Source organism: Mirounga leonina, unplaced genomic scaffold (genome assembly GCF_011800145.1).
Source record: "Mirounga leonina isolate KUSES-001 unplaced genomic scaffold, KU_Mleo_1.0 Mir_488, whole genome shotgun sequence".
Taxonomy (NCBI): domain Eukaryota; kingdom Metazoa; phylum Chordata; class Mammalia; order Carnivora; family Phocidae; genus Mirounga; species Mirounga leonina.
In genome coordinates, this window is record NW_023270777.1 from 5,780,228 (window position 1) to 5,800,365 (window position 20,138).

At 45.8% G+C, this 20,138-nt stretch overlaps 1 protein-coding gene across 1 annotated transcript in view; it reads left to right on the forward strand.

Annotated features, from left to right (window-relative positions):
* Nucleotides 1-20,138, forward strand: part of DNAH9 (dynein axonemal heavy chain 9) — a 339,619-nt gene that overhangs the window by 276,833 nt on the left and 42,648 nt on the right. The window contains exons 60-63 of the mRNA XM_034989621.1: nt 1,887-2,080; nt 4,616-4,764; nt 16,440-16,567; nt 18,528-18,755. Of these exons, the coding sequence (XP_034845512.1) occupies nt 1,887-2,080; nt 4,616-4,764; nt 16,440-16,567; nt 18,528-18,755 (699 nt within the window). The remainder of the gene's footprint in view (nt 1-1,886; nt 2,081-4,615; nt 4,765-16,439; nt 16,568-18,527; nt 18,756-20,138) is intronic.

The following is a 20,138-nucleotide window of genomic DNA, read 5'->3' on the forward strand; positions in this document are numbered from 1 at the left end:
CCACAGAGCCCATGTGAAAGGGCACATAAAGACAGGACATGGGTTCATCCGCATGGCAAACGAGCCGAGGCAAGCCCAGGTTAAGGGTCTCTGTCCTTCTCCAGCTTTACCTGCCCCCGGTCACTGGTAAGACTCCTCTCCTGCAGTCACCCTGCTTTCTGACATGTCCCACACTCTTCCCTTTCCAGACGTTGACTCTTGTTGACCCCACCCTACAAAATGCCCTTCCCTTCTCTTTATCTCTGTCTCTGCCCAACTGAATTCTGTATACCTACTAAGGCTTCCCTCATCTCCTCTTCCTCCTTAACTTAGGACTACAAGCTCCTTGGAAGGCATGTGTCCTTTCTTGTTTTCCTTTGTATTCCCAAGTACCTGGCATGTAGTAGACATTCAGTAAATGTTGAATTGAATGTATGAATGAATGAATTCAAATAGCAAGAATGTATTGGGATCCTTAAAATTCGTGGCATTGTGGTAGGTGGTTTGGACATAGTCTAGCTTTTAATCTCACTGAGAGACCAAACATACAAGCCGAGTTGAGTAATCATGGAAAGATTGCAGATAAATGTCCCAAGTGACTAAAGTTTATGTGGGCACTCTGGAGAAATGGAATGAGAAGAAACCCCACCCAAAATTTTATTCTGATACCAAGACTGATGATGCCACACACATACCAAGAGAGTATTAAAGAGTTTATTACTCACATAATGAGTCTTTCTGGGAGAGCAGAGGAGCTCCCAAGCAGTCTGAAAATGGCTTGGGGGAGCCGAGGAAGGAGACCCCCTTGGAGTTTTTTGGTAGTTTAGGGTTGGGGCCAGGGTGAGTATTCCTGTACATGGGCAGGAGCTTACATGCCACAGCTTCCCTCCAACACCAGGGGAGGGAGTGCCAATGCTCACTTACCAGCTTGCCTGGATGTGGAGCAGAAAAGGAAGATGGAGGGATAAGACTTTAAAGCCATCGCATTCAAACATCTAAAAATTGAGTCAGACCCTTTACTAAAGATATCAACTCCACAGGTAGTTCCAAGTAGCACACACAAGGAGGATGGGAAGGTTCTGTGTTCTAGGTTAGAGAGGATGAACCTGAGAGAGGTTGCTGATTATGAACGGGACTTTAACAACTTATAGGACCTTAACACATACTAATCAGGACCAGCACAAGAAAAGGAAGGAGTGGAATTGGGAGGAGGAAAGAACAAGGACCTCTCACATGGTGGAAGTAGAGTAAGTGGGGAGTTGAGTTGGTAATGAGTCTAGCACAGCTCCAAGGTTGGCCACAGATACTCTTGGACAGAGTAGAAGGGAAGCAGGATGCCCGGTTCACTGGATGGATCGGAAGGAAGCACTAAATGAAGACATTTGATTACCAAGTTACGCATTTGTGCTTCATTCTTATGGAAACAGGCAACTCATGGAAAATTTAGTGTTGGCATTAACACAAAGTCAATGATGCTAGGGACACCTTGAGAGAGAACTTGACAGGAGTTGCCAGCGGAGTGAGTCCTGAAAGGAAGGAGTCAGAGACTTAAAAGGTCTGGGCTCCATGACCAGAAAATTCATGGCATCCTTTCTTGTCCCTCCATCCAGGCAATACCCTGCAGGCAAGTGCTGCTCAATCTCGGCTACTACTAGTAATCCAAACACTTTATTTGCTAAATCCTGCACGTTATTGGTGCAGTTTGCTGATGGTGACTTGAAACAATACCCTTCTGCTTCCTTGAGTTTAGCTGGGGGGAAAGATCCAAGATTCCAGACAAGAGTATGAATGAGACAGAATTATATCTACACTATTATCTTGTTCCTTGACCCCTCCCCCAACACAATGAAAATTACAGCTTTCTGGAGAAACTGCATTTCAGAGCAAGATTCTCTAAAATTTCTCAGGCACTTTCATCAATGGAAGGATTCTATAATCTGGATCGGGATATTGAGGGATCTGCCAAGAGCTGGAAAAAGTTTGTGGAATCAGAATGTCCTGAGAAGGAGAAGTTTCCACAGGAGTGGAAGAACAAGACAGCCCTGCAGCGCCTCTGCATGATGAGAGCCATGCGGCCGGACCGGATGACCTACGCCATGCGGTATGGGACACGGGAGAGTGGGGAACCCCAGGGCAGGCATGGGGGAGTCTCAGCATGGCCCAACTAGCAGAGCTGAGCACAAAGGTCATGTGTTCATAGTAACAGGAGCTTTTGTACCAACATCCCAAATCCCACAAGGCCTATGGCTCTGTGTTTGCCACGTATTTTCTTAATATCTAAGTGGACAATTTAGAAAGAGTGCTCTTTGATATCAGCATTGAGGAGGATGCTGGGTACACCTGATGTGGTGAGAGATAATGGTACCCAGAGAATAGGCAGAAGGTTCATCCACAGCAGGAAGGAAATCTTTGCCCCTCCCCACCCTCCCCTCCTCCTCCTTCTTCTCCTTCTTCTTTTCCTCCTCCTCCTCCTTCTTCTTCTTTTGATAATAGCCATCCTAATGGGTATGAAGTGGTATCTCATTGTGGTTCTGATTGGTATTTCCCCAATGACTAATGACAATGAATATCTTTTCATATAAAAAAAAAAAAGGAAGAACATCTCTCTGACCACAAAGAAGGGAGAGAGAAAGAGCTGAGGCTGTAGCTGAGGTAGTAGAAGGATGAAGAAAACTGAGGAGGATCTTGTGTGATGGCTTCTGTTTTCTCTGAGAAGTCGGGAGCAAGGTCATCAATTGAGTCTGTGTGCCAGAGGAGGTGGCAGGGTTGGAATTTGAGGAGGATGCGGAGTTTGAAATAGAGTCTGTGACAAGTGGAAGAGAAGGCCGACCAGCAAAACCCAAAGAACTCCCAAGCAGCACCGAGGGTTCCCCTAGTTAAGATCCTATGTTGGTAATGGCATCAGTCTTCACCATCGGATGGTTTTCCACAGCAACATCCAACAACCCAGGTGTAGATGCAGAGTTAAGTTGGTCCAGAGTGTGGCTCAGTTCAAGCTGGCGTGTCAGGGTATGAGTTAGGCAAGGGGGGCGGGGATGAGGGTATTGGTGAGATAATGACTGGACATCATAAGTCATGCAGTCTATAGAAACTGAAAGGAGATTAGCAGCGGCCTGGGGCTGGATGGTGGGAAGAGTAATCGTTAGAGTAGGCAGGAGCAATCTTATTGGCATGATGAAAGCGTTCTAAAACTGGATTATGGTGAAAGCTGTACAATTCAGTAAATTTATCAAAAATTATTGAATAGTATACTTAAAATAGATAGGTTTTATGGTATGTCAATTGTACCTCAAGAAGTTGTTTGTTTGTTTTTTAAGGTTATAGGCCATAGAGTCTACACTGTATAGGAAAGAAGTGAAGAGAGTAAGGAGATGATTTTATTTTACTTACTTAACTTTTTTTTGAGAGAGAGAGAGCATGCGGAAATGGGGTAAGGGGCAGAGGCAGAGGGAGAGAGAGAATCTTAAGCTGAGTGTGGAGCCTGATGCTGAGATCATGACCTGAGCCGAAATCAAGAGTCAGATGCTTAACTGACTGAGCCACCCAGGTGCCTGAGTAAGGGGCTGATTTTTAAAAACGAAAACAGGGAGACCACAATACTGAAAATCCTACATTTGTCATGACACCAATACAGGAAAACAAGAGGTGGAATTAGGGTTAGTTGTTGAATTGCTGATAGAAGGCTTTAGTCAGAGAGTGCGATGTTTCAATTTAAGGTTTCAGGTATAGAAAAAGTCCTCAAGTAATAACAAGGATGAAGGTGTGGCCATGAATTCAGGTGGCTGAATGGGGGAAGATATGAAGATTAAGAATCTGGAGGATTATCCACACGGATGTTGATGTCACTCAGGCTGGTGGAGATGGTCCATGAGTCAAGTGTTCAGGGAAGGAGGAGAGTGATGGTGGAATAGTAGGTGACATCGACGTGCAGGGGTCGTGGTGATGCAGCCAGGGGAACGTGGTGGTGTTCACAGCCCCCCAGGCATGGAGAAGTCATGGTTTGGAAACAGCAGTCATCAGTGAGGAGGAAAGTGATCCCGACTCTCAGTCCTGAGGTAGGTCAGAGGCAGGAAATGAGCCCAACAGAAGAGACGACAGAGAGAATAGTGCCCTTGGGGAAGAGTTAAGGCCAAGAGTTGGGCCAGATGACCAATAAGTGGTTGCAGCTGTAAGGTTTAGAAATGAACATTGGTAAGTGGAATAAGATGAAACAGAGATAGGAGCATGAGAGCATAGGAAGGCGGAAGGCCTTAAATCTTGAGCAGGGAAGGAGGACCACAGGGATAAGCGGTATGAAGGATGTAGCTGTCTGCAAGCTTCCAGAAAGCATTGATCCTGGCCATCTTCCAGCAGATGGTGGCGATGGGACAGGACACCCAGGCTTCCCAGAGGACTTGGCAGTGACGTGGTCGGATGGGGATTCAGAACGAGCCCTGATCCAGGCCAGCAGGCCAGCAATAGCAGCACGAGTTCTAAGCATCGACTTAACAACTAGGGAACCGGAAGTTGGCCCCAACTCTGTAACTCACTACCAAGCCCATGACCTTGAGTACATTCTGCCATGTCTGTAGGCCTCCCTGTCTCAAGTGTCACAGTCCTATGAGGGATACACGTGTGTGTACTTCTTTCCCGGCAGAGATTTTGTCGAGGAGAAGTTGGGAAGCCAGTACGTGGTGGGAAGAGCTCCAGACTTTGCGACCTCATTTGAGGAATCAGGACCAGCCACACCCATGTTTTTCATCCTGTCTCCAGGGGTGGACCCCCTGAAGGACGTGGAGAATCAAGGTGAGGAAACCTCCTCTTGGAGCCGAGGCTGCCCCAGCCCTGGGAACTTTCACTCCTTGCGCCCTTCCATCAGTCTCTCTTTTCCTGGCTGAAAGCTCAGTATGGAGTACTCGGTATTTTCTGACATAGAGAAGTCAGGGTCGTTGCTGAGCCAACACCAGGACCATCACCAGAGAAAGGACCGTCCGGGGCGGTGTGTGGAAGAGTCCACGCTAGCAGGTTCATGAGGGGACCTGGCCCTGCCACCCACCCCCCCACTTCCCCCTTACTTTGCCTGAAGCAATCTTTCTGAAACACAAGTATGACCCTTCAAGGCTCCTACTGCCCTGAGAATAAAGTCCAAACTCCTTCACGTGGCATCCAGGGAACTTCATCCTCCCGTCCCTCCCTATTTCTCCAGCCTTCTTTCCATTATCAGTTTCCTATTGCTGCTGTAAAGAATTACCACAAATCTGGAGGCTTAAAGTAACTCTAATGTATTATTGTACAGTTCTGGAGATCAGAAATCATAAATGGGTCTTACCGCCTCCTCTTTTCCTTATAAAAAAGTCCTATGATTATATGGGGCCACTTAGATAATCCAGGATAAGCTCCCCATCTTGAGGTCCTATATTTACTCACATTGCAGAACCTTTGCCCTGTAAAGTCATATGTTCACAGGTCCCGAGGATTAGGACAAGGACATCTTTGGGGGTCTGTCATTCTGCCTACATTCCCTTAATCCCCTCTTTTGCATTCTACATGGCAGCCATTCTCCCAAGGCTGCTATGTCCCCTCCTGAATCCCCTTTACCAGGCTAGCTTCTATTCATCCTTCAGATCCCGATTTCAAGTCACCACCTCCAGAAAGCCCTGCTGACTTCCAAGATTCTAGGTTCCCCTTCCATGCACTCCTAGAGTGCCCTCCTTTATGTCCATCACCTTATAATTGTCTAGTGACTACTGTGTCTTCCCAAGAGAGTAAGAGCTCCTTGGGATCGGGTGTCCTTGTCACCAGGATATCCCCAGTTCCTAGCACTGTGATGGGTATTCAAGAAATATATACATTAAATGAAGGAATGAACAAATGAATGACTAATCAAAACTATAACGCTGGCAAAACGACATTCATTTCGCAAAGCTAAATAAAGACCTGACAGGTTAAAGCCAAGCCCAGGTAATACAGCTCCAAGAGCAGTCTCTTCATTATGTAAGGAAAGGACTCCACAGTCTATGCCTACGCTTGGGAGTCATTGAGATGAAGCTGATTCGGCCTAAAGAATGGATAAGATTAGGGTGCCTGGGTGGCTCAGTCTGGTAAGCATGTGACTCTTGGTTTCGGCTCAGGTCCTGATCTCAGGGTCATGAGATCAAGCCCCATGTCAGGCTCCATGCTCTTTTTTTAAAAAAAGAAGAAGAATGGGAATCTATGGGAGGGAAAGAATTATCATACGCACTAATTTTATGTATATTTTTCATAGTCTCCTAAAATTTCAAGTGACGCACATTTTTAAAATATGGATAATAAAGAATTCAAAATGAAAAGCAATAGTTCAGGGCGCCTGGGTGGCTCAGTTCGTTAAGCAACTGCCTTCGGCTCAGGTCATGATCCTGGAGTCCCGGGATCGAGTCCCGCATTGGGCTCCCCGCTCGGCGAGGAGCCTGCTTCTCCCTCTGACCCTCCCCCCTCTCATGTGCTCTCTCTCATTCTCGCTCTCTCAAATAAATAAATCTTAAAAAAAAAAAAAAAAGAAAGAAAGAAAAGAAAAGCAATAGTTCTCGGCTCCAGCCAGCCCTCCCCATTCTACCACTTTCCAGACACTTGGTTTTGTTTTTGGAGTTTTGGGGGGTTTGGGGTTTTGTTTTGCTTTTGCCAATTTCTAAATTTAGTCCTCCAGGTAGTTGCTTCTCTATTTCCTACTAATCTTATATCCCTAGTTATTTTTTTTTTAAGATTTATTTATTTGAGAGAGAGAGAGAGAGCACAAGCAGCAGGGGAGGGGATAGAGGGAGAGAATCTCAAGCAGAATGCATGCCCAGCACAGAGCATTACTTGGGACTCGATCTCACGACCCTCAGATCATGACCTGAGCTGAAACCAAGAGTAGGATGCTTAACCAACTGCAACCCTTATATCACTAGTTTTAAGTTTATCAATTCTAGATATCTATTTATATTCCCTGATATAAAAAAATAAGAATTTTGCTCCTACTGCCGCCCACTAACACTGTCCATTTCTACCACGTTTTTTAACAGCTTTAATGAATATAATTCATATGCCATATAATTCACCCATTTCAAGTATATGATTCAAAGTTTGCTAATATTTTCACAAGGCTGTGTGACCATCACCACAATCTAGTTTTAGCAAATTTGTGTCCCCCCCCCCCCAGAAAAATCCTAGATCTCTTAGCAAGCACTCCCTATTCCATCCCATGTCCTCCCTAGCCCACCACCAATTTACTTTCTGTCTCTAAAGATTTGCCTGTTTTGGACATTTCCTGTAAATGAAATCATACATTATGGGGTCTTTCATTGATAGCATGTTTCACTTAGCCTAATTTCAAAGTTCACCCATGGTGTAGCTATAGCATTTATCATTCCTTTTATGGCTGGATAATATTCCACGTAGATCAATCTAGGAAGTATTATCTTAACATAATATTAAGTCTTTTGATCCATCAACATAGAATGTCTTCCCACTTACTAAGATCTTCTTTAATTTCTTTAATATTTTATAGTTTGGAGTATAGAAGTGTTGCATTTATTTGTTTTTTAATTGAAATATGATTAACATACAGGGTTATGTTTCAGGTGTACAATACAATGATTCGGCATTTCTGTACAGTACTCAGTGCTCATCACAATAAGTGTACTCTTAATCCCCTTGCATTTCTTTAGTTAAATTCATTCCTGGGGCTCCTGGGTGGCTCAGTCGTTAAGCGTCTGCCTTCGGCTCAGGTCACGATCCTAGCGTCCTGGGCTGAACCCCGCATCGGGTTCCCTGCTCAGCGGGGAATCCTTCTTCTCCCTCTCCAGCTCCCCCTGCTTGTGTTCCCTCTCTCGCTGTGTCTCTCTCTGTCAAATAAATAAATAAACTTCAAAAATATTCATTCCTGAATAGTTTGTTCCTTTTGATTCTGTTATAAAGTGCGATTATTTCCTTAATTTCGTTTTTGGAATGGTCACTGCTAGTGATTTTTTTATATTTCTGTATATTGATCTTCTATCCTGCAACCTTGCTGAACTTGTTTATTAGTTCCAATAATTTTTGTGAATTCCTTAGGTTTTTTGCAGATACAAGTTTATGTGATCTATGAATAGTTTTACTTCTTCCTTTCCAATCTAGATGGCTTTTTATTTCTTTTTCTTGCCTAATTGACCTGGCTAAAATTTATAACACAATATTAAGTAGAAATGGCAAGCTTGGACATCCTTGGCCTATTCTAGATCTTTGAGGAAGATCATTCAGTCTTCACTGTTAAATATGATGTTAGCTGTGGGTTTTTTATAGATAGCCTTCATCAGATTGAGCAAGTCGTTTGATGATTTTTTTCCTTTATCATGAAAACGTGTTGGATTTTCTCAAATGCTTTTTCTGTATCCATTAAGATGATATCATTTTGTCCTTTATTCTATTGATAATTGATTTTTAGAAGTTAAACTAACCTGGCATTCCTGGGATCTCACTTGATCCTGGTATATAATCCTTTTTATATATTGCTAGACTCAATTTGCTAATATTTCTTTGAGTATTTTTACATCTATATTCATAAGAGATAATGACCTGTTGTTTTCTTTCCTTGTGATGTCTTTTGGGGGGGTATAATGACAAAACTAGTAACATCAGAATGATTTGGGAAGTGTTCCTTCCTCTTCTATTTTTGGAAGATTTTTGAAAGATTGATATTAATTCTTCATGTATGATAGAATTCAGTGGTGAAGCCACTTGGACCTGAGCTTCTCTTGGTGGGAAGTTTTTTAATTACTAGTTCTTTCACTTCGTTTGTTACAGATCTATTCTGGTTTTCTATTTCTTCTTGAGTCAGTTTTGGTATTTATTTCTAAGAATTTGGCTATTTTATCCAATTATCTAATTTGTTGGCAAACTCCCAAATATTGGTATCTATATTAAAATGTTTACTTCCTCAGAGCGCCTAGGTGGCTCAGTCGGGTTAAGCATCTGACTTCGGTTCAGGTCCTGATCCCAGGATTCTGGGATCGAGCCCTGAGTTAGGCTCCCTACTCAGTGGGGAGCCTGCTTCTCCCTCTCCCTCTGATGTTCCCCTGCTTGTGCGCTCTCTCTCTCAGATAAATAAATAAAATCTTTTAAAAAAATGTTTACTTCCTCTCTTGGCTCTGTTAACTTAAACAGTGTTAGTGAACTTAACGTTTTATTTTGTGAATTCTAGATCATTTCTCTTGACTTCCCTCTCTGTAAGCTGAGACTTCAGTGTTCCAACTTGCATCAGCTGTGCTTTACTTTTTCCATAGACAAGGATGAATATATATTCATTCTACTCTGTTACCATCATTAATTTTATTCATGCCTGGTCTACGAGTTAACTGTAACATTTGAAAACCAGTAACATTTATGTCATAATTAACATACACATATTAGTCACCAAAGAGGAAGTAAACACGCTAGGATTACATTTCCTTCTTCCAGTGGATCCGATGTCCTAATCTCTAGGGGTCTCTCAAAGAAGAATGTTCTCAGCATGGAGTTTCAAAGTCCTATCAAATTTCAGTTTGCTTCATATTTAGGTGATGATTTTCTTGGATAGCTTTTAGTTCTTCCTAGAGTTTCTGAATGTCTTCTCCTTGTTCTTGGGAGAAGAAATAAATGCCCCCCTCTGTCATTATCACTAATATTACCCACTTCTTATTTACTGTATGTATTGACTAGAATCCCCTGTATCCCTCTTGAAAATGTTCTACCTAGAGCCCACTTATGTTCTGTTCTAAAATAGAGAAATTGCACTCTAGCCATCGTGGGACTTATTTTCTTTATAGTCTAGTTAACTACTATTATTTTTGGATCCTGTGTCTTTTATCTTCAATTTTCACCCCAGTTTTGCTAGCATGCACCATCCGAAGAGAATCATGGGAAGTAAAATTTCTGAATCCTTTGGTGTCTAAAAAGGCTTTAATTTTGCCCATATACTTTTTCAGTAGTTTTGCAAGGTGCAAAATGGTTCTTACTCAGAATGTGTCTACGTTGCTCGATTGTCTTCAAGAAGTCAGTTATGTTTGGTTGATGCCAGTAGGTTGCTGTTCTTCCCTTCTTCGTTGGTTGCCTGTTTCTGTTCTGGAAAGTTTAGGATCATCTCTCTAGCTTGTATTCTGAAATACCATGAGCTGTGTTTGGTGGGTGTGGGTCTTTTCCATTCAACTGCTCAGTCCTCGGCATGCCGTTTTAAGTGGAAAAGTCATAACTTCTTTTACCTCTAGAAATTTTGCTCTGTTATTCTTGGTAAATACCACTACCATTCACCACATTGGCTCATCCTCCAAACCTTGGAATCAGTCACCCTTAGACACTCCCTCTACCACGCACCATATTTAGTCCTACTGACTCTACCTCCTAAATCCATTTCAGATTGGTCTCACTGTTTCTATCTTCATTGTTGCTTCCCTGGTGTGAGTCACGGTGGTCTCACTGGGACTGACACAGTGGCCTCCTAACTCATCCCCAGTCTTCTCCCCCTGACTGCAGTCTTTTGCCACTCTGCAGCCAAAGACATCTTGCTAAATCTCAAATCGGATTGTATCACTCTCCTACTTAAAAGGCTCTAGGGGCTTCCCATTGTTCTTAGGGAAAGTTCAGTACCGTTGACATGATCTATGTGGCCGGCATGGCCTGGGCTTTCCACCAAGCCTTGGATCTTTCCTTCCCCCCAAGCTCACTCTACTCCAGCCACACAGCCCTTTTAGATCCTCAGCCACACTATGAGCCTTCCTGACCTAGGGCATTTTCACAAGAGATTTCTTTTATCTGAAATATTTTTCCCCAGCAATTCAAGAGTGCAGTACCCACTCATCCTGCAGGTACCAGCCTCTTTTGACATCCCTGCAAGACCAGTGATTCCCTGTTATACATGTATTTGCTTCAGAGCATTCAATACACTTCTAATTAAATATATTTTAAGGGTGCCAGATGGCTCAGCTGGTTAAGCATCTGCCTTCGGCTCAGGTCATGATCTCAGGGTCCTGGGATCGAGCCCCATGTCGGACTCTCGGCTCAGCGGGAAGCCTGCTTCTCCCTCTCCCTCTGCGGCTCGCTCTTTCTCTCAAATCAATCACTAAAATCTTAATAAATAAATAAATAAATAAATACTTCTTCTATAGTTTTACCTTACATTTGCCTACCTACTTCTCATTAAGATCCTCAGGTCAAAGACCATGTCCTCTTGCTTATCATTTTTTAACCCATACCTAAAAACATAACTAGCAGAGAGAAGGCGCTCAGTAAATATTTGTTGAATGAATTAACAAATGAAGGGATGTCGGAAGAACTGTTATTACAGCTGAGTTATTCCTAGTTTTCACCCTTTTATAGAGTTCTGTATTCCTTCTGTCTTCTGGAGGTTTTATTCCTTTCATATTGGCAAAATCTAGTTCCCTCATTTTGATTCAGTATTTTCCTTTTTGGAAGCTTTCATATACCCTGTTTATGAGCAATTTCCTACTGTTCTTTGCCAATTGACCTCCATCTCTTCCATCATGTACTTTGAGGCTTTCTGTCATTTAGGGACGCTGACCCCTCCTTGATCCATATTGGTTGTCTCTGAATTCATTATCTCAGTCCTGCCCTTGGCTTAATCTTAACGCGTATTTCCTTACTAGAGGCAATATTACTGTTCATCAACTATAGATTACTTAGGCGCCTGGGCCTCCTTCTCTCCCTCTCCCTTCCTTCTTGCTTTCTTGATGGCTTGATTTATTTTCTAATTCACCCATTTAGAGCATACACTCTGGTGACAGCCATGCTTTCTGCATCTTGAATTAAATCAGATTGCCTGATGGGCTCCTCTTCTCAAGTTTGGAATCTGCATAACTGACTCACACTTTCCTCTCTCTCTAGCCCCAACTTATTAAGTAAACTTACTGTCTCTATGCTTGGGGAGAGTCTGTGTATCAGACAGTTCACTGTTTTACTCCACATAGACTCTTATAAAGCTTGGCATCCTTTCCCATTTTTGAGTTGTGATTTATGTTAACTCCTTCATTTCTCTATCCCTTTGTTTCAACATGGCAGTTTTTAATATTGGGTAGGGTTTTAAAACGTGAGAGTCAGAGGCACCTGAGTGGCTCAGTCGGTGAAGCATCTGGCTCTTGATATCAGCTCAGGTCTTGATCTCAGGATTGTGAGTTCAAGTCCCACATTGGGCTCCACGTTGGGCATGGAGCTGAATGAATGAATGAATGAATGAATGAATGAATGAATGAACCAACCAACCTACCTACCTGAGAGTCAAATGAAAGATTTGTAGCCTCATTCTCATTCCACCACCACCACCCCCAAACCAGATGCACTGAACCCACAGACCAAGTTCTGTGTAAGATTTTAGTTCTCTAGTCCCTTAAAGATCATCCACTGACCCTTGATCAGGAATCTATGCTTTTCTGGCACGTTTGTGCCTTAGTCCCCTCCAGGATTTTCCTTCCTCAACAACTTTGGAGGGGGGGCGGAGAGGGGCGGGGAGTAAGAGAAAATTCCATCCACTTTCCTTGGCTTCTGTTTTAACACGAAACCTAGCACCATCCACCCCCACTGCTTTCCTTCTTGCCTTCTCAGATTAATCCCTTAAAGTGCTTTAATGTAACCCTCTTTCTCTTTTTCCTCATCACCTCCTTCCTGAATGAGCCGTACTTCCTTATTTGCACATTTATTCTCGCCTTTGCTTCTTTTAAAAGTAATCCCCCATTTTTTGCAATCACCCATAATACCTGCCTCCTAGGGCTACGGTAGGATAGAAATGAAATCTCGAACATGAAAAGACTTTAAATGTTTGAAATACAGTAGCAATGTACAACATTCTAATGAAGATGATAATTCCTCTGTTCTTTAAGGCAGCTCAGCTGGCTCCCTCCTCTACATCCTTTCGAAGCATAGCTTCGTCCTTGGCCCTCCCAACCCACAGCTCCCCTTTCCACCCTAACTCGCAGGCATCTTCTCTGTCTTTCACTTGACTCTCACATGATCTTGCTCGGTCTCTCTCCTCCTTTGTTCAGTTATCTGGTTTTAACAAATAATTCTGTTATGTCCACGTTGTGATCAGGAAGAAGCTGTATCTGCCACCATTTTATCTTCCACTCTTTCCTTTCTCTCTCTCCAATGTGCTGGTCAGAACTATGAGCTCGCTTCAATTTTTGCAAACCTGCTACCCAGTGTGTTCAAAGAACGTTTTCAATCTAGTATTTCTGTAGCCAGATTATCAACACGTTGCATGCACCCTCCCTCCCATTGTTCCTGGCCCTATTCTTTTTTTTTTTTTTTTTAAGATTTTATTTATTTATTTGAGAGAGAGAATGAAATAGAGAGAGCATGAGAGGGGAAGGGTCAGAGGGAGAAGCAGACTCCCTGCCGAGCAGGGAGCCCGATGCGGGACTCAATCCCGGGACTCCAGGATCATGACCTGAGCCGAAGGCAGTCGCTTAACCGACTGAGCCACCCAGGCGCCCCTCTTTATTTTTTTTTTAATAGTCCATTGGAACTCGGTGAGGTGAAGCAAGTGCAGTCTTGGCGAACAGCTTCAAGATTAGCGAAATATTGTTTTTCGTGTTGAGAGAGACTCATTTGTTCATGTAACAGGGAGTGGGAGAGTGACTAGGGAGATAAAGGTTGATGATACAAGGAGAGATGGGATTCAGGGAACAGAAGAGTGAAAGGCAGAGGGAGGACACCTCTTCCATTGAGATGGGGATGTACAGGGATGCAGATAAAATGGCAGAAAACTGAAGGAGTTCCTGCCACATGGCGTATGTTTCCCCAGGGAAGCAGAGAAGGAAGCAAGCTGCTGGGAGTAAGTAGGGTGGGGCCTTTTAAAGAGAAAGGGAATGGGCAATACAGCCAATTTCTGGGCACACGGAAAGATTGCCGAACATCATTGAGGATGAGAATCATGAACTTGGGGTAGCTCCAACTCACCAAATGTTTCCCTTCCTCTCTTGTTAACTCATCCAGGATTGGATGAATTTAGCAGAAGTTGGGTGGCGCAGAAATAGAAGGGGCGCCAGAGTTGAGGATTTTGTAAGATCATCGTTCCAATTACGCGTTGTTGAATCCATATTAAAATAAGAGAGAAGTCAAGGTGAAGAGTCGAAAAAATAGAGGAGCCAATGGACTGGGCATTTCCCTGAAGTAGAATAACAGATGAGGAGGGAGTAACAGAGGGAACTGCCTGGAAAGTAGAAAGCGATAGGAGTAAACACGAATGAAGAATGTGTCCGACATAATCCTCGGCCATAGTGAAGTCCTGGGTACAGCCATGGGGAGTGAGTAACGGAAGTGGATGGAGTTCAGTTCTTTGAAGATGACGAGGTATGAGGCTGGAGGCTGGCTGAGTCATCTGTCACAACCTTGAGGTTTACCAGGATAATGATGAAACGGGACATACGGAAGATTTTGAACGGAATTCCAGAGCCCCTAATGGAAGTGAATCTCACTGGGAAGTTGGTGGAAGGCAGAGAACATAGACGTGAGTAGATAATATAGCCAGATGGCACATGCTTAAAAAGAAAAGGGGTTTTTATATGGGGATGGGAAGAAATCACCTGCAAGTAGCAAGAGGAAGCTAGAAAAACAGTCCCCTTCCTCCCAGCCCCATGGGTACATGGAGCTCGGGAGAGGGCCATGGAAGGTGCCACGTCCTCAGAGACAGACAAAGAAGCACACTGGGAAGGTGTGAAAGGAGGTTTACAATGGACACCACCCCGGGTAACAGTGCCACGTGGAGAGTGGGAAGGAAGATCAGAAAAGGAAAGGAAAGACGAGTTAAAGGGAGGTGAGAGTGGGGGGCATGGAATCCAAGGTACAAAACAGCATGAAGGTGAAAAGCCACGGGAACGTGGCTGGCGAGAGGGGCTTGCTGGTGACAGGGAAGGGCGTCCTGAGAGCCCCAGAGTTGCAAAGGGAAGGACCCCACAAGGCACATCACAGGGCTGGCACATTCAGACCTTGCAAATCCCATCAATGCTTCCCCTTCTCAACATCACGTCAGCCTCATCATTACGCCTCAAGCCTAGACTAATGCAAGCTGAACGCCCCCCCCCCCGCCAGAACCCCGCACACCAGTCTCTGCCCCAAACCGTCTCCGCAGTCCATGGCTCGCAAACTAATCTTCAGTGAGCCCCTCTCCTCCTACGTCTCTCTGACAAAGAAAAGAAATTGGCTCTTTTGTGAGTACGAGCCTCACTGAGACTGTCTAATAACCCTGGCACCTTTTATCCTGATATTTTCTCTGGAATAAGTTGTTTATACTGCTGGTTCCAAAGCTGACATCACATCTGTTGCCAGCAAGGATTTATGGCTTAATAAGGGTGTTTCTTGGGTTCATCTCAATTGAATCTCTAGTAACTCTTCCTCGCTGCAGAAAGTCATCATCCTTTGTCTTATACAGACTTGCGAAGGAGACTCTGTACTTTTTCTTAGTATTTAAAAGAAATATCCGGTATTGACAGTTTGGTTTAAGTTTTCTTGCACAAGTATTGAATTGCATCTTCAATTTCAGTTCCGCTGAAATGAAATGTTTAAGGACATATTTTTTTTTTTATCCTTTTTCTATTTTTCTATTTCTTCTCCTTTCTCTCACGTACTTTATCTTCCCAGAAGAAAATTGCTCAACAATTCCGGCATGGCAGTATATACACTTTTATGATCCTCTGTCTAAAGAATATTATGTAATTTCTCTAAACTTTATTGTACGGGCCTAATAGCCGAATAGCTGACACCCAAGCAGAAGTGGTCCTCGAACCTAAGGTTAATTGCTTTGTGTAAAGATCTTCCTGGGCCGGCAGAACACCCTTGGAGATGGTTGTGATGTGTGTTTACCGTAGCAGGTCCCTTGCCCGGCTCCTGATACCAGCCGCCCTTCCCAGCTTGCATCTCCACCTGCACAGCCAAGCCCTTTCTTGTATTGCCTTTTGCTCCTCATTCCTCTCAGTCATGCAAAATGAGGAGACAAGACATTTCTATGTGTTGGAAAAAACTAGCGGAGGAGGCTAATAAGGAGTGAAGTACAGGAAGCCGGAACTACCTGAGTCCTGCCCCTACCGACCATCCCTCCCCATGGAATTCCAGGGAAAATCCTTAGAGGACAAAGCAAGTCAGGAGGGGCCACACCCACATGCTTGCTCATCGGCCGGCTGTTTCAGCCTCTAGGGTGGTGGACTGATGCCTGGTCTTCAAGTGAATCTATGCAGAAGAGCGTCAACACTTCAGCCCATCCTTGGGGATTAACTGAAGGGGAAGGGTTGAAACCCAGATGAGTGCTTCCTTTTGTTTGGGAACAGAGATGGAGAAGAGGTATCCCTCACCCCCCAACACACTCCTGAAAGGAAGAGGGGAAGGGTATGAGGGTTTGGGCACGTCCGTATCTGAGCAGCGATGCGGCCATGGGCCTTTCCGTGTGAGCACGGGACAACAAAGATGGCGGACACAAGAGAATAAGGAAAACTCCATACCCCTTTCAGGTAAAAAGCTCGGGTACACCTTCAACAACAGGAACTTCCACAACGTGTCTTTGGGGCAAGGACAGGAAATAGTGGCTGAGGCGGCGCTGGACCTGGCTGCCAAGAAAGGTCACTGGGTTATTTTGCAGGTACGCCCCCTCTGCCATGTTCAGGGTCATTCTTGACCCCCACCTGTCTGGACTTCACAGGACAATCTCTGGGCTCCTCTGTCCTCTCTGCCCCTTCCCCTGACTTTCCTTCCTCACCCTTGCCCGTCTCACTGCCTGATCTTCTCTCCTTCCCTCCTCTGGGGTCCCCCTCACCCCTCCCTACGACTCGTTGTCCCTTGCCCCTCACAGGCCCCCGCCCCCCTCTCTAGTTGAAATAGCTCCACTTACATCCCAGTCTGGGGCCTGCTCGGGGAGTAGGTACCGGCTGAAGACGGTGGAAGCCGGGTCTTGTTTGCCTGCTAACCTCTTCCCAGCGTATCACAGAACTTTCCACTGCTCTGCCCTTCTACTGTGCCCTGCATTCTGTGTTCTCTACAACAGCACAGATGTAACTGGACCTCAGCCTCTGCACCCCGAGCGCATGTCGGTGGGTGCCAGTCCGGAACGCCCCCTGCGGGTAACTTCAGCAAACCCACAAGACAGACGGCCGGCCCCTCTTCTGTCACTGCCTGTCCCCTCATCCCTGGTTTATGCACCTTGCAGGGGAGCTGGGGCTGGGTCAGGCCTCTTTCGGGGTGCCCTGGCTGTGCTGAAGTGAGGACTCTCGCATCTGCTGGTGTCCCTTCCCGAAAGCTCTCCCAGATTAAATTCAGGAATTGGCATTCCCCCGGGGGGAGCAGAGGGCTCGCTGGCGGGTCGCTGGCCCGGCCCAGCTAACACAGCCCAGGCATTCCCAGGCGGCCTCCTGAAGCCTCGGCTCCAACACGGGGATTATAAGTGAATTCCTTAACAAATGTTCATTTCATCAGCCACCCCTCATGCTTACATAGCGGTTTACGGTCCACAAAGCCCTTTCAAATCCATTACCTCTGGTTCTTTGCAGCGACTCTCTGAGATACGTAGGGCCAATATTCTTGTTCTTTCTCCTTTTAGAGAAGAGAAAGCAGCACTCAGAGACCGGGTTGCCAGGGCCAAGTACTATGTGCCATGCTGATCTGTGTAGTTAAGGCTCTGCGAGCAGGCTTCCTCAAATATTTATGGAGGAGCTTTTATCTGTCCGTCATAATGAAACATTGCAAAGAAACCATCCTGGCCACAGCGAAAGGTGGATTCTGCAAAGTAGTGCTGAAAAATAAATGTAGGGTCAGATAGACAGACAGACGGACAGATGGGAATCACACGGGGGGTGGGGGAGGAGAAGGGTGCAGACGGGGGAGCTGGGCTTGGAGTAAGAAGCCTCCCCAGAGTGTGAGCAGCAATGCCTCCGTGTGTTTTAGGAAGATAAGTCTGGCAACAATTAGCAGAATGGTTAGGAGAGAGGAAGAGAGGATGCAAGAAAGCTAGCGAGAAGTTTAAATCAGTGCTTTTCACATTTTAACACGCATACAAATCACGGCAGGATCTGATTAAAATGCACTGATTCAGGAAATCTGGGTAGGGCCGAAGAGTCTGCATTTCTAGATGGCGCCCAGGAAATGCCAACACTGCTGGTCCATGGGACCCGCTCTTGAGTTATCAAGGGTTCAAATCCTCCAGGTGTCAGAGCTGGGGATCTGGATCTGGAGCGTCTGGACCGTGTGTTCGAGTCTTCAAGTGTGGCCCACGGACCAGCATCCTTCGGCATCGCCCAGAACTTGTTAGACATGCAAATTCTCAGGCCTCACCCTAGACCCGAGAATCTTTGTTTTGAGAAGCCCCGCAGGGGATTCCTGTGCCGCGTCAGGTCTGAGCGCTGTGGGGAGACTTGGGAGATAAGAGAACAGGGTTCAGCTGCCAGAGATTGGCAGGTGCCATCACTGGGAACCTCAAGGTACCTGCTGCGATGAGCTTTGTTTGAAGGCTACTTCCCACCCCCGTAGCTGCCTTCCTGAAACCATCCGCCACTCACAAAACTGAGCAGGTGCCTGATTTGGCAGAGGGGGGTCTTCCTTCCCACTAGAACATCCACCTGGTGGCCAAGTGGCTCGGCACCCTGGAAGAGAAGTTGGCAGAGTATGGGGAGCACGGCCACCCGGAGCTGAGGGTTTTCATCAGTGCGGAGCCTGCACCCTCCCCGGAGGGCCACATCATCCCCCAGGGCATCCTGGAGAACTGCATCAAGATCACCAACGAGCCTCCCACAGGCATGCATGCCAACCTGCACAAGGCCCTGGACAATTTCACTCAGGTACAGCCTGGGACGGCGGGGGGGGGAGGGGGGGCGGGCGGTGGTGGAGACGAGCAGCACACCTCACCATGGGCTGACTCAACGGGTCGAAGAGCACCCTGCTGCAAGGCGCTGTGGAGCGGTGTGTCCCCTCTGTGACCGACCTCCTCCCAGTGCCCGCTGAGTACAACCCAGCTGTCCCTTCCCCAGTAGCGTGTGTTTAAAGGCCAAGAGAGGCCCGTGGGTAACAAACCCTATGTATGAATCGACTTGCGAAGTCTGCAGCTCAGGCTTTCTTCACCTTCTCAGGAGGGCAGCCTGTCTAGTTACTGCTCCCTTGGGGAGCTCCAGCTTCCTGGGAAGGGAGAATCCACAAAGGTGTGAATGCCAGGAGATCCGAGGCCACGGGGCCACCTTGAGGTCCATCCACCACACTGGGCGTTGGTGGAGTCCAAGGGGCGGGGTCTAGGATCTGTCCTCTGATGTTGTCTTCGAACAGCACCCACGGATCTCTGGCTTCACAGACTCCGTGCTAAAACTCACCACCAGTCCCAGGGGGTCATCTCGGAAACCTGAAACCAGCCGTCCGACAGGACGACTGTTGTCACCAGCCCAACATAAACCACCAGGACTAGGGGCCCACTGGGGCTTGGTCTAACTTACACTTGAAGGCTCTATGGCAGTCAGGGTCTGAGGAGATTTTACTGAGTGCGTGAGACCCCTTGTAGTGGGGGGATCAAGCAGCCCCACTTGGAGAAGAGAGCTTCCAAGGAGAAGCAAAACGTGTCCAGCCTCCTTTCTCACCCCCTTTCCCATCCCAACTCCAAAACCCACTCATGATCTGGAACAGGGAGTGGGGGAACATTACCAGGAGATTCGGGATCCTTTCACTTGACATTTTTGTTAAGAAACACCTGCCCATTGCAACATGGAGTAGAAAGTAGGGTGCTCTCTTGTCCAGGGGCCTTTTCTTTAAAATTTTTTTTTCCTAAATAGGCCTCCACTAAACTCCTAAGTACTCTGTACCAGTGGCCAGAACTTCTAAATTTTCTATGTTTCGTATTCCACATAGGGGAAATACACATTCTTAACTCTGAAACCTACAGCCTTCTGTCCAGGAGGCTGGTAGCTGGTTCCAAGAAAGACCATTTTTGCGGTCACTGGTTGCCCAACAGTGTGAAAGCATCTCACACCACTGAAATGGATGCTTAAACATGGCTAACGTGATAAATTTTATGTTGTGTATTCTACCGGGAATTTTTTTTTTAATTCATAATTGAAAAGAAAGAGGCACTGGGATGCAGTCAGCTAGCTGTCTTGAAGTACACACAGACCACTGTCCGACCTTCTGCCTTGAGGGTCTTGGACAGATCCGGGGAGAAGGGCAGTAGGTGCCTCAGATGC